Source organism: Lactuca sativa, chromosome 1 (genome assembly GCF_002870075.4).
Source record: "Lactuca sativa cultivar Salinas chromosome 1, Lsat_Salinas_v11, whole genome shotgun sequence".
Classification (NCBI taxonomy): domain Eukaryota; kingdom Viridiplantae; phylum Streptophyta; class Magnoliopsida; order Asterales; family Asteraceae; genus Lactuca; species Lactuca sativa.
Window position 1 is genome coordinate 245,422,795 of NC_056623.2, and position 14,057 is coordinate 245,436,851.

Below are 14,057 nucleotides of genomic sequence, written 5' to 3' on the forward strand. Positions count from 1 at the left end.
AAATATGGTGGTAAGAGGAGATTTTTGAAGAAATCAAGAAGTTAAATCATAGATCTAAGCAAAAACTTACCAAAGATGATGATCTACGTGGAGATCCTTTTGAAACTACACACCAAACTCGAGATTTTTTTTATGGAAGAAGGAAGAGGTTTTTGAGAGTGTTTGAGAGAGTTTTTGAAAGAAAAATGGAGGTGTGTGGTGGGGAATTTCGGCCTAGGGTATAAGAAGATGGAGAAAGAGAAGAGATGGAGGTGATGCTTGCATGGATACCCACCATGCAAACATGAGGTGTCAAGGCTACATAATTCCTTCATTTCTCTCTTTTTTTGTCTAATAATTCCTTTGGGCAAAGAATTTGGGCTATAAGGGATGAAAATGAATTGGTTTGGGCTCCTTTTTCTTGGCTTGCTCGAATTCATTAAGTGTAATAATATTTTTTCAGCCCATTGGGCTCTTAAGTTGATTGACGGCCCAACATGGTAAAAAGGAATGGGTTTATGGCCCATTAAGGTTAATTAAGTCATTTATGGACCAACAAGGCCCATTAGGGTTAGGATGAATCATTCTAGACCCAAATGGCCCAAAATGTTAGAAATTTATGAATTGGGTCCAATAAGAGAGTCCTAGTCCATAAGGAACTTGAACCGGGATTCCTATGGTTTCCAATCCTTATTTGAACACATGAGATGTATTTGAATGAGAATAGAGCATGATATTCAATTAGATTACATGTCTTTAGATAGTTGAATGGTTACACGAGAATAGAATTTCCTAGTAAAAATGCTAGATGTGGCAATTCAACAGGGCCGGTTCTGAGGAATCAAATGCCTAGGACGAAACGGAGAAAAAAGGATCTTAGGCCTTAACGTGTAACATTTTAAAGAATTAAATTACATAAACTAATTTTTTATTAAAATGACGATAAACCTTATAGCAATAAACATAGCAAAATCAAAGTATTTTAATGACTAATACAATATCCTAACAGCTAACCGACGATCCTTGAAGCTCTCCTAGCATTCTTGATTGCAAATTGGTTGATCAACTCTTCATAGTCTATACTCTCTAAGATTTCGTTCTCGATAGATATCATCGCCAAACTGCTAAGTCTTTCTTGGGTCATTGTGGAGCGTAGGTAAGATTTCATAAATTTCAATTTGGAAAAACTCCTTTCTGCAGATGCGACCATTACTGGAATAGTCAACAATATTCTATATGTAATGCTTGCATTTGGGAAATAATCAAGTTCTTTCAAAAACTTCAAAACATCTATAGAGTTGCTAAATTCATTGGTTTCCAATGTCTCAAATAATTTTAACTCCGTATAAAGTTCCTCAGCATCAATATTTGATCTTTCTTCAAACTTGAGTGCTTTTTCAAGACGATGACAATATAACTTAAGATCTTTATCTTCAATTCCCCTCAAATTTTGTGGAAATAAAAAACCAAATACTTTATCATACTCTTTGAATTGTTCAAATCTTGTCTCAAGAGAAGAAATAACTTAATCAACAATGTATAAGAAATAACTGACTCTGAAATTCTCTTCAGGTGTAAATGAAACTTCTTCGCTACATGAACTCTCATCAAACCTTTTTTTTCCTTTCAATCAAACGCTTTTGTGGAAATATTGGATCCATACTCATTTCAATAGCAATCTCCTTAGCTTCAACAATCGCTTTTGAAAAACCAGTTTCTCTATAATCCTTGAAGTACCCAATCAATTTGTTTATTTCTGTAATAGCATTATCATGATGCATATCCTTTGATTGTAACTTCTTACTCACAATATTCACATGGTTTAGTACTTCATACCAAACAACAGTTGATACCAAAAATTCATAGTCACTAAGTTCTTTTTCTGCTAGTGAAGTTGCTTCACTTGCAATTGCAGCATCATTATCTTTTTCTCCAACTTGAAGTAAAGCTTCCCGTACATCCACAAGTTGCAATTTAATAGCCTTTACACTCTCAACCCGACTTTCCCAACGAGTTTGACACAATGACTTAAGACTCCAAGCTTTAACATTATCTTTCAAAATTTCCCACCTCTTAGTAGAATCTGCAAAGATAGTATAAATATGTTGGATGAATCCAAAAAAGTTCTTTCCTTTAATACACTTGTTAGCCATATCACATAATGTTAGATTAAGAGAATGGCAACCATAAGGAGTGTAAAACGCTCTAGGATTTATATCTAAAAATCTCTTTTGCACTCCTTGGTGTTTTCCTTTCATGTTTGCCCCATTATCATAGCCTTAACCACGCATATAATCAATTTGAAGACCAAGATACTTTAACTCCTCAAGTGTAATATCAAATAATCCTTTTCCGGAGGTATCATCAACATTCAAAAAACCTAAAAAGGACTCCTCGACAGTAACAGAATTATATGATAACTTTAAATACCTCACTATTATAGTCATTTGTTCTTGGTGACTTGAATCGGGAGTACAATCAAGTATGATTGAGCAGTACTTTGCTTCCTTTATCTTCTTGATAAGTTCTTTTTTAATTTCTTTAGCTAGCAAAAATATTAGTTCGTTTTGGATTAGGTGGCCAAGATAATGCACATGAAGCCCTTCACTTGTGATCCGTCGCACATGCTCTTTGATAACCGGGTCAAAATCTTCCAACATTTCAATGACACCCAAAAAATTTCCATTACCTGTTAAATATAATTAACAAATAAGAAGTGGAATCAGTCATCATAATTAACAAATTTTTTTTTGTGGAACTGGAACAAAAAATACAATTTATAGTTACCTTTTTTATACAACTTTTCATTGGATCCACGAAATGCTAAATTATGTGTAGCAAGAAACTTCACTACTGCAATAATTCTTAAAAGCACTTGTTTCCAGTAATCTCTTTCTTTCTTGAATTGCTCATGTTGAACTTTATCAATTGTTTCGTTCAAGTTCAATATTTTATGCATGTCAAACCACTTATTCCTATTTGTAAGATGGTCCAATGAAATTTCGTGTTCTTTTACCCTAGTGGTAACATGGTGCCAAACTGCATAACCTTCACCATCAAATTTACCTTTTAAAATCCCTTTTCTAAACACTTTACAACAGAAACAAAATACCCTGTCTAGCTCTTTCGAATATACTAGCCATTCTCTATCACACTTCTCCAAATTTGATAAAGTTCTTGTATACAAAGTTGCAGAAAATCGTCTACCAGATTTATCGTAGGGACCATACATAATACTACTATCTCTTTTAGGACCTTTCTTAACCAAAATTTTAATCTCATCCGAATTAAGTTTTTCCCACCTTCTTGGATCATATACATCAACAAGGTCTTTAACAGGCTCATGCTCTTCTGTCTCTTCTACTTCTACATGCTCTTGCTCTTCAATGTGCTCTTCAACATGCTTTTCAATGTGCTCTTCAACATGCTCTTCAATGTGCTCTTCAACAGGTTGTATGTGGATAAACTTATCTAGAGCACCGACATCAACCTTTCTCTTTTCTTCATCTAGTTTTCTCTTTTTACGTTTTTGATAACCGGATGGTTGTTTAGAATTCATCACTACAAGTTCATAAGTTTCAACTTTCAACATTCAAGCAATTACAATAAACATAATTTGATAAACAGTTTTACAATAAACATAAACTCATAATTTAAACTACTAAACTGGTTTCTATGAATCTTAGAAACTAATTCATTCATTCACTATTCTATTGACTATTAAACTAATTTCTATAGTAGATAAACTGATAATCAAATATTAAATTCGTTCAATAATATTAAATTCATTCAATGATTCAATATTCTATTAAACTCATAATCTATGAAAGTATGAATCATTCAAGTATGCAATTGACAACTATAAACTTGATAATCCTCAATTCTCATAAATCTTACCTGATTGGTTGATTAGCAGGAGATAAAATCAGATAATGGACCCTTGATAATCCTCAATTTCTCATAAAAGATCGTCTACCCTTGCTGAATGAGTGAATGACGCTGAGCCGCTAAATTGCTGTCTTTGCTGATTGCTTTTTTTTGAACGAACGAATAATTATTGATCATGAAGTGCTGCAAATTGCGGCTTCTATTTGTGACTACTCCCTTGCCTTGTTCTATTGATTAATTTAGATTAATGAGCTTCCCATTGCTTATACTACCAAAAAAAAATTGGGCGCCTTACGATTTTTGGCCCTGTTCGAATGCCCATGTTGCACATGGTCAAAGCCGACACTCAAATTCAGTAAAATCCTAAATTTATACAAATAAATATAATAAGCTTATTGAGGTTTAAAATCTAATAAAAAATTAATGTGCGATTCAAAAGTTACATATGATAAGGGCATATTCAATAATGTTAATTTTGTAGTAAAAAAGGTTAAAACAATGTTAGTCTAAATTATTATAACCATGAAAATATTTACTTTAACTAATATTTAAATAGACTTCAATATGGAAAACTTGGTTATTTAATAATACACAACATATGGAAACATGGTTTTGACATTGGTCTTCAATTGGTTCAACTAGAACATAAAATACTGAAAAAGTATTTTCACGGTTCTATAGTAATTTCAAAGAGGATGGACAAACATAAAAATTAAAGAAAGAAGAAGCATGTCGCAGTGAAAGAAAATTATAAATCAAATGAAAAGTGGTATATGACCAGATGAGGTTTCTTGAATGAACAAATATTAATATAGGGTAGGGGATCATTATCTATGTATGAAATATTTAGTACACTTCAACATGGTTGGTTATCATGTTTCCTGTTAAATATGCAACTTTAATCTCAACCATAATAAAAATACAGGAGAAAATTTACAACAATAACAATTTAATCAACAAAAAAGAATGGTCAACATGCCACCATAGGTTCCATGTCAATAAATCCATCAACCACATCAGTTTAAGCCTACAAAAGCAAGTGGTGGAAATACATAAGAGTTTATAAATTGACAACACATAATAGTTCAGTCCTTAATAAAACGGTCAAACTCAACAATAGTCTCATCAAAAAATTAGTTAGCCAAATGACAACAATGACAACAGACAACCCAGTAATCAAATTAAAGTTTATAAATTGACAATATATAATAGTTCTAACATAATATATAAGTCCTTTATACATTGAATAAGCTTTTTTTCTATATGAACATTAATGAGATGGAACTTTAACTAAAAAGTCAGAACTTACCCTTGTAGTGATTTATGAACGTTGGTTTAGCATGCGGAATTAAAGAACACATAATGAACACGGTGATTTGGGTGTTTAAGAGATGCATTCGATTATGTATGGTGTTACATAAAAAGGGATCTAGATCTAAATCTACATAATTAACACACAAACACACTCATTGTTACATCTCTCAAGCACACCTCCATAAGTGGTATGAACCCACCTTATATAGAGGTGTTTACACGTCTCTCTCTCACTCTCTATCTCATAAGTCACAAGGCTAATGCACCACATGCAAGTGGGTCTACAAAATTCAAGCCATTTACAAATCCATACATGGATAACTTTGCAGCCAACATTCTCCCCCTCAAAGTTAGGAATGGATGACCCGCTTCAAATCTTCCAAAATCAAGCAACTACGTTGTCACAACTAGCAGTTTTGCTAGGAAATTCCACTCTCAAGCAATCATTCACCTAGTGTAATAACCTGTACTCTAAACGAATATCATATTCTATGCTCATCCAAATACATCTCATATGCTCAACTAAGGGTTGAAAACCTTGGAAATCCTGGTTCAAGTTCTTTATGGACTAGGATTTTCTTACTGGGCCTAACGGACCAATAAGCATTCAATTCGACTAGAAGGGGCTTAGAACCCTTATATGGGCTCTAAATGAACCCACATTCATAAAACTTAACATTTTGGGCCTTAATGAGCCTAAAATGGATTAGTTTACTCTAATGAGCCTTATTGGACCATAACAACTCCAATTAACCCTAATGGACCTAAAACCCATCCCTTTATCTTATGTTGGGCCGTAAGTACTTCCAAGGGCCCAATGGTCTGAAAATTTCTCTATGGACTTCATAATTTCGAGCAAAAAAAAGAATTGGGCCAAACTAATTCATCCTCCTTCCTCCTAGCTCAAATCTTGGCCCATGCATAAAAAAAAGGAAAAAGGGGTTTAAATTTGCAAGTGCCACCTCAATGTTACATGGTGGTCACCCATGCACCAAAACCACCATACAAAAAGGTAAGTTCTCATCTATCTAGGAAGTCTTCTCTCTCCCTCTCCATCTTCAAAACTCATGGCCATTAGGGCCTTCACCACCATCATCATATTTCATCTTCCAAACTCAAGAATTCTCTCCTATTTTTCCTCTCTAGTATAAAGAATTTTCGCCTTCCATCTTCCTAATTTTGAAGAATACCAAGAGCACATCAAGAATTCATCTTCAAAGTTCATCACATTTGAACCATCTAAGTTCAAGATCTACTGAAGAAAGCTTGCTAGGATAAAAAAAACTTCTTTCACTTCTTCATCAAAACCGATCCATCACCGCAAGGTGAGTTCATACCCCCTTGTTTTCGGTTTTCATATGATTTTTGGGGGAGAATACAAGAAAAATGTGTAGATCTATGTGTTATATGCATGTTTTGTGTGATTTCTTAACTTATTTGGTAAAAATATGTTAGATCTTTGTAGATCTCAAAATTTAAAGTAATATTAAACAATTTTCTATGAACTATGACATTATATACATCACATTATCAAGCCATAAGTGATTACATGTTTAAGATACAAAAGATTTCAACAAGAACCTTGTTAAATGTCAAAATTGTCAAGAAAACAAAAGATAAGGGTAAAAAGTGTCATTTAAGCTTTTATAAGAGCCAAACAGGTCCTACATGAATATAAAGGTATTTATATGTTAAACATACTTTAAAAAGGGTCAAAATTGAAAATTTAAGCTTAATGGGCCAACATTTGGGCCTCATGGTTTTTGGGGCCCAAATTGTGAAAAAAATGAAGTTTTGGGTTAGAAATTATATTTTTCCAAAGTTTGGGATCATAAATGAAGATAAACCTAATTTAAGGGTAAAAATAACATTTATTTTCAAATTGGACCAAAAATGTAAATTTTACCAAAATTTGGGCCAAAAGTGTAAATTTTTACAAACAAAGGGCTTAAAATGCACTTTTCTGTAAAACAGAGTTCTAAATGTGAAAATATAACTTTTGGGTTAAAACTATATATTTTTAGACATTTGGGACAAATTTGCAAATTTTTATAACTTATGGACTAAATTGTCATTTTTACAAAACTTTAGGAGCTTAACTAAAAATTTGAGGATTATTGGACAAAAATGACATTTTTACAAACAGAAAGCTTCTTAACGTCAATCTGGTAAACCTTGAGCTAAAACAAACAACGAAACAAAACGAATGAACAAAATACGTCGATAAACAAGTATTGGGCTTAATGTTCATGATACTTGGCTGTTGGGCCCTAAGGGCCCAACTAAGTGTATATTGAGCCCAATGTGTTCCATGACGTGTTTAGTGGGCATTGCGACCCACCTGTTAATTTGAACCTAAGTTATGGACTATATGTTTATTGGGCTTTTGTGGCCTAAATACATGTCTATTGGGCCCAAATTAACCTCTTACATGTTATTGGACCTTCGTGGTCCATTTACTTACTAATTGGGCTTGGAACGGAATTCATGTGCTTGTGATCATAACTATACCGTTGCGTAATCATTTAACATCGTATATATATATATATATATATATATATATATATATATACATATACATACACACACACACACACACACACACACACATATATATATATATATATATATATATATATATATATATATATATATGTACCTTTTGAATTCAAAAACATAAAACATATACGTACACATTAAACTGTAACATCCCGAAATTCAGGAACATCCCTTAAACCCTTCTTCTCTTCTGAGTTGTCAAGATAGCCCTTAAATGTGAATCAAGGAATTCGAGTACGCTGTGCGTACTAAAGGGCGTGTTTTGGATGCGGACTGCTCCCGGTACGCTGGGCGTACCTTGAGCTACGCTAGGCGTACCCTTTCTAGAATCAAAACCCTAAATTAGACTCGATCCCTATTTAAGGAACGCTATAACATCTTTTTTTTAATTTTGCCTGTAAAGGTTTTCTCATGGCTGCAAGTTTTTCAATATATGTTTCAGCGTAAGTTAAAACACCAAGAAATCTTTGTAGTTGCTTTTTGTCTTCTAAAACATTTGGAAAGTCATGTAAATGTTCAAGAATATGCTTTTGAGGACAATGAGTACCCTCATTTATTTCTAAACCCAAAAAATTGATTTTTGTTTTGAAAAGATGAGCTTTCTTTTTTGAAAGTATTATTCCATATTTTAAAATGGTTCTGAGAACCTGTGTGACATGAACATACTGTTCTTGTTCATTTTTGCTGAAGATCATGATGTCATCAACATATACAGTGCAGAAACCTTCAAGGCCTCGTAGGGCGTTCTGCATGTGTCTTTGAAAAATACTAGGAGCTTGTTTAAGCCCAAAGGGTAGTACTTTCCATTGAAAGAGTCCATCAGGACATGTGAAGGCAGTGAGAAGTTGTGATTCTTCATCAAGTAGAACTTGCCAGAAACCTGACTTGCAGTCGAAACTTGAATAAATGTTTTTTCCTCATAGAAGAGTCAAGAGTTCGTGCATATTGGGAAGATTATGTGAGTTTCCAATAGTTTCATCATTGATTGCTTTGTAGTTGACAACCATGCGCTTTTTTCCTCTTCTTTTCTCTGCTTCTTTATTGACAAGAAAGGCAGGAGACATATGAGGGGATTTTGATTCTATAATTAGTCTCATATCAAGTAATTCCTTGATTTGTTTGGAAAATTCCTCTCTATCTTGTAGAGAGTAAACCATAGGTTTTTCTCTAATAATTGTTTTGGGATTAATAAGCTTAATTGAAGCTTTCATCCATCCTTTGGTTTTATTTGGATCAATAGGATTTTCAGAACAAGCTTTTTCAAGAAGATCCTCGATCTGTTTGAACCTAGTAGTTTGAATAGAAATAATCCTTTCTTTATTAATCCCTTATTGGGTTATATTAGTACCCGGAATTTGTTTTTCTTTAGAACCTTTTTCTTGAGTTTCAAGAAAACCTGGTTTTCCTTTGCTATAGGCTTCTGTAACCTTTTTTATAATTACCATATCATTATTAAGATGAAAGGCAATTCTATCTATCCATTGTATGAATGGTCCATAGACTTGACAGAAGTTGTTACCAATTATGATATCAATTCCTGAATTTTGTTGGTAAATAGTGGGAATGTTGAAATGTTCTCCTGAAAGTTCGAGATTAATATTTCTACAAACTTTATTAATTTTTATGGTATCACCATTTGCAATAGTGGCACTAATTTCTTTGGGAGCGTTTTCCCAGAATTCATCCGGAATGATGAATTTGCTTGCAAGACATAAAGATGCACATGTGTCTACAAAACAATGTACTCTAAATTTTTTATATCCTTTAAAGTTAAGGAAGGAAGAAACATAAATAGAGTTTGGATTAGTAAGATTCATGATTAGGGAATCATCAATTTTTTGGAGGTTTGCGCAAAAATGGTTAATCTCCTCCTCCCTGAAAAGTGGGGTCTGTATGGGACTAGTCTGAGTCATCCGTTGTTGATTCATATTCATCAGTGTCTGATGAAGATTCAGTCTCAACATGATATGTAAAAACATGTTGTATACCATCATACTCTTCTTCAAGAGCTTCATAACCTCCATTGATAGCGGTTTGTAAAACCTTGACTTTGTCAGGGTATTTTTTCTATTTGGACATTCATTGGCATAGTGTCCTTCTTCATTGCAGATCCAACACCTACATTTTTTCTTTCCTTGCGGACAGGAAGTAGTCCTCTTAGGTGTTTCTTTTGAAGGTTTTTTGAAGTATTTCCCTGGTGAAAATTTTCTTCTTTTCTTTTTCCAAAAAGATTTGTATTTCTTTTTGTTTTTATATTTTTTCTTATAATTTTTCTTTCCAATATCAATGTTTTTGAAATCAGAGAGAATGCTACAACAATCCTTGCTTATTGTTTTAAGCTTTTGTTGTTTATATTTGTCTTGACAGATTCTATCAATTTCTTCTTTTGCAATTTTTGTTGCATAAGAAAGACTAGTTTGCTGGATTTCTCCAGTAACTTCTTTTTTCCATCTATCGGTACAGGTTTCTCCAATAATTGGAATTTTCATGAGATAAGCAGATATCCATTGCGCATATTCACTTCTTTGGGGAATATCATACATATATGATTCATACATACATGTGTATTTGTCGAGAAGACTAATATCATGTAATTGGAGTTTTGTCATTGAAACTCTTGCTATGTCAACTTTCTTATTAATGGTGAAGTCTTTATTAGAAATATAATCAAGACCTAAGAAAGTAGTGTATATGAAAATTATAATATTATCAAAAAGATCTGAACCATGCAAATCTTTGTTCCAGTTATTGTTTCTTAGGAACTTTTGCACAATTCCATCAGTTTTGTGTTCTAAAAGTAGTAGAACATTTTTTGCTTTTTCAAATTCATCTGGGTTTGTCTGTAAGATTAGCGAAATCTCAGTAACCCATTTTTCTACAACTCTTTCTCTGAGTTTTAGATCTTGGATACAATCAATATTGAGTACATTGATCGTATTGGGTCCTTGACCACTATTTGGAATACCATTGTGGACAGGCATTTTGAACTCATATTTCTTTTTATTGCCTCTACTTGTGGCTGTATAAGAAGATTTTGCTTCATCATCTTCCATATCTGAATATTCGAACTTAACAGTCTTTGTATTTGTTTTAAAATTATCTTCTTATTCTGATTCAGTATCAGGTTCATTTATTTTAGTCATTCTAAAAATATTGATCAAAAAGGTTGGGTTATTTTTGACACAATTTTTCACATTCTTTAGTTTCTAATGAAAAAAGCTGAATAAGTTTTTGGCCAGCCTTATCATAATCCTCATATTGAAGATTAAAGAAATATTTCTTGAGTTGCTCAGAGATTGTTTCTTTCATTTTTACTCTTTCCTGAAAATGTCAATTTTCTGGGAATTTTTTGAGCTTCCTAAGTCAGGGTTTCCAACACTGGGATTGGGAGGTGAGTATTTCTTAAGACCTGAATATTTTCCAAGCTTGGTCTTTTGTTCTATGATGGAGATATTCTTGATATGCTCAAGAATGTCTTTATTACAAGGGCAAGAGTCAATCTTTTCAGATAACTCCTTAGTAATGTCTGCAATAATTTTTGCAGATGCTACTTCCAACTGGGTAATGGTTACATATTTATTGACTGTTAAGTCCAAGTTTATAATCAGCCCATCTATTTTTTCATTAAGGAGGTTGATTGATCTATTAAGCTCGGGTATCGAGGTCATTGATCTATTGAGCTCGGGTATTGTGGTCATCCTATTAGCTGTTTTAACTGCTCATGTATATTAGTGATATTAAGGTTTGTTTCCTTAAGAGTGCCCTCAATATTTGCCTTTTTGGTGACTTCTTCAACAAATTGGTTGTTTTTAAAGAGTTTTCTAAAAGAATAGAATGTTTGTCAATAGACTGGGTTAACTTGATAGTTAATTTATTTTGTCTTTCAATAACTTCGAAGAATTTTTCAAAATCATTTTTATCAAGATTGTTTTTAACCAGAAAGGCTAAATCATTTTTAAATTGGTTAAAAGGTATTTTATTTTTTGAAATACCAAGATAATGGCTTATTTTTGAAGTTTTTAAGAGACATCTTGCAATGATCTAGTTGAGATTATTGCAATGATTTACAATTGTTTGAATACTAGCTTTTCCAGAAGTAGAGAAAACGTATTCTTTCTTTTCAGTATTATCGTCAAGAGTTTTAATTTTGACTGTTTTACTTTTTTATAGAAATGAGGAAAATCAATTTTATTACTCATTTATAATCTCAGTGATTTGTTTGATATTCTAGCGTAGACTATCAATTTTTAAAGACATGTTTCTTATTAAATTACTATCTTTTCTTTCTGATCTTTCTCCTATATGGAGTGAATCCATTGAAATTCTTGGTCTAAGAGTTTCTCCTAGAGCTTTTTTATTTCTAGCTATATTTAACACCCAAGAGTATTCTTGAGGATTTATGTCGCAAAATTGTTTATCTTTTACATGGCCTATTTCTGAGAAGACATCATCAAGTTCGATGTACTCATCTTTCTTATATTCTATGCTATGGTGACTGTTGGTCAAGGCATATCCTATGAGATAGGTTATGGTGAATGGTTTATCACCTGGGCTCATAAGGTCACTTCTTTCAAAGTGATGTATAAAAGATAAGGTTTTATCTATATTTGCATATTTTAAATCCAGAGCAAATTTTGGATAGACTGAAAACATAAAATTTTGGTAAGCAAGGTTTCCCTTTGCAACACCTAAGATGTAGTCCTGTCTGTCAGTAATTTTGTTGTCAATTAAATCCATTTTTATGGGAGAATTTATTCCTGCTTGGAATTGGGATTTTATCAAAATTTTTACAGCTCCGATATGGACCATTCTAATTTTTGATCTAATCTCAATTGGAATACTTTTTAAGTTATTGTTCATTGTTCCTTAGTTAAAAGGGGTAGAAAGACAGCTCCTATTGTATCTTTTATGTCTACGGACATTTCTTTGGTACTAACAAAGTAGAAAATTTCATTTTTCCTCTTAAGAGGATTTAAAATACTAAGTTTAGAAGGAACATTTTTGAAAATGTTTTCTTTCTTTATTTTTAAATCTGTTTTCTTAACTCGAGAGAGAAGGTCTTGTTTTATTAAAAGATTTGCATGAAAGCCATCTTCATCTTCAACATAAGTTAAGATTTGTTTTTCTTCTGAATTATTTTCTTCAGAGTTATTGAAAATTTCCCTTTGCAGCACCTATATGGCCTTGTCCTTAGCCACCATTTCACAGAGAGAAACCTCAAGAGAGCATCTTCATCGTTCCATAGTGATGTATGAGTGTTTTGAGCTAGGAAGAGTCTTTGTATGATGGAGAAGAAGAAGAGAAGGTCTTTGTGGAGGCTAGAAGATGGAGTACAAGTCTGGATCTGAGTTCTTTAGAGGGTGGAGCTTCTTCTAGAGGTAAAAAGCTCCTAGCTTTCTTAGTCTTTCTTGTGTTATGCTTTATGGACCCATTTCTAGGGTTTTTGGTCCCAAGGTGGAGACTTTATGGGCAAATGGTCTCCATTGACCTAGATCTTCCATATTTCAGAACTATGAGAGTTGTATGTTCATAAAAATGTGATATTGGATGAGATTATTGAGCCATGCATGAGATCTTGATCTTTTGTGGAAGAAGGAAAGGTGCTAGGGAGTGTAGGGGCCTTTACAACCATGCAAAGGCTTAAAGGTTCCGACTTTATGGAGTAGGAGATGTTAGGAAGTCCAGATCCAAGAGACGAGTTAAGGTCTTAATGGGATAAGACCCAAAAATTGATTTATGCAAAACTAAGAGTACGCCCAGCGTAATCCTAGTACGCTCCGCGTACTGGGCTGAGGTCTTCGATCAAATTTGTGCGTGATTGAGTATGCTGAGCGTACCAAAGGAGGTACGCCCCGCGTAACCCCTATGTGGGCTTTTGGGCTAGGTGATGTTTTGGGCTTTGAGTGTTGGGCTTGGAGCTTAGGCTTCATGCTTAGAGTCTTGGGCCAGCGGAATGTATATATGAGCTTTGGGGCCTTTGTTTTTGGGTTGCCTTTTTGGTTGGGAATTGGGCCGTATGAGGACCCATTTATTATTGGGCTTTGGTGGGCTCAAAAGGGGGTTTAGAGTGTTATTAGACTGCTAGGTGGTCTATCTTTAGACCCAATAAGGGAGAGGTTGGACTTGGCTCCTAATTGAGATTTATTGTGGGTTTGGCATAGAGTTGGAGTTCGGTGAGTAGCAGCAGTGACTATAGGAGCCGTTCTTCACCCGAGGTGAGTCTTCTCACTATACGTTACGTAGAGTGGTATTCATGTGTTGACCGGAGGGTCTTATGTGCTTTGTATGAGATTATGTGCTGAGTATGAGATTATGTG

The 14,057-nt window shown here is 33.6% G+C and overlaps 1 protein-coding gene across 1 annotated transcript; it reads right to left on the reverse strand.

Moving 5' to 3' along the window:
* Positions 1-988: 988 nt before the first annotated feature.
* LOC111896889 (uncharacterized) lies at positions 989-3,571 on the reverse strand. The gene is made up of 4 exons (XM_052767420.1): positions 2,767-3,571; positions 2,264-2,668; positions 1,593-2,062; positions 989-1,486 (listed from the first exon to the last, which is right to left on the reverse strand). The coding sequence occupies exons 1-4, from the start codon at positions 3,569-3,571 to the stop codon at positions 989-991; spliced, it is 2,178 nt and encodes a 725-aa protein (XP_052623380.1).
* Positions 3,572-14,057: the final 10,486 nt, after the last annotated feature.

What these genes read in the sequence shown, in the direction of transcription:
- LOC111896889 (XM_052767420.1), bottom strand. Translation starts at nt 3,571, where the DNA reads ATGTTGAAAGTTGAAACTTATGAACTTGTAGTGATGAATTCTAAACAA. An exon ending in TCAAATTGATTATATGCGTG is followed by an intron (nt 2,063 to 2,263) that starts GTTAAGGCTATG and finishes CTATCTTTGCAG; the next exon opens with ATTCTACTAAGAGGTGGGAA. An exon ending in TGATTGAAAGGAAAAAAAAG is followed by an intron (nt 1,487 to 1,592) that starts GTTTGATGAGAG and finishes TCTTCTCTTGAG; the next exon opens with ACAAGATTTGAACAATTCAA.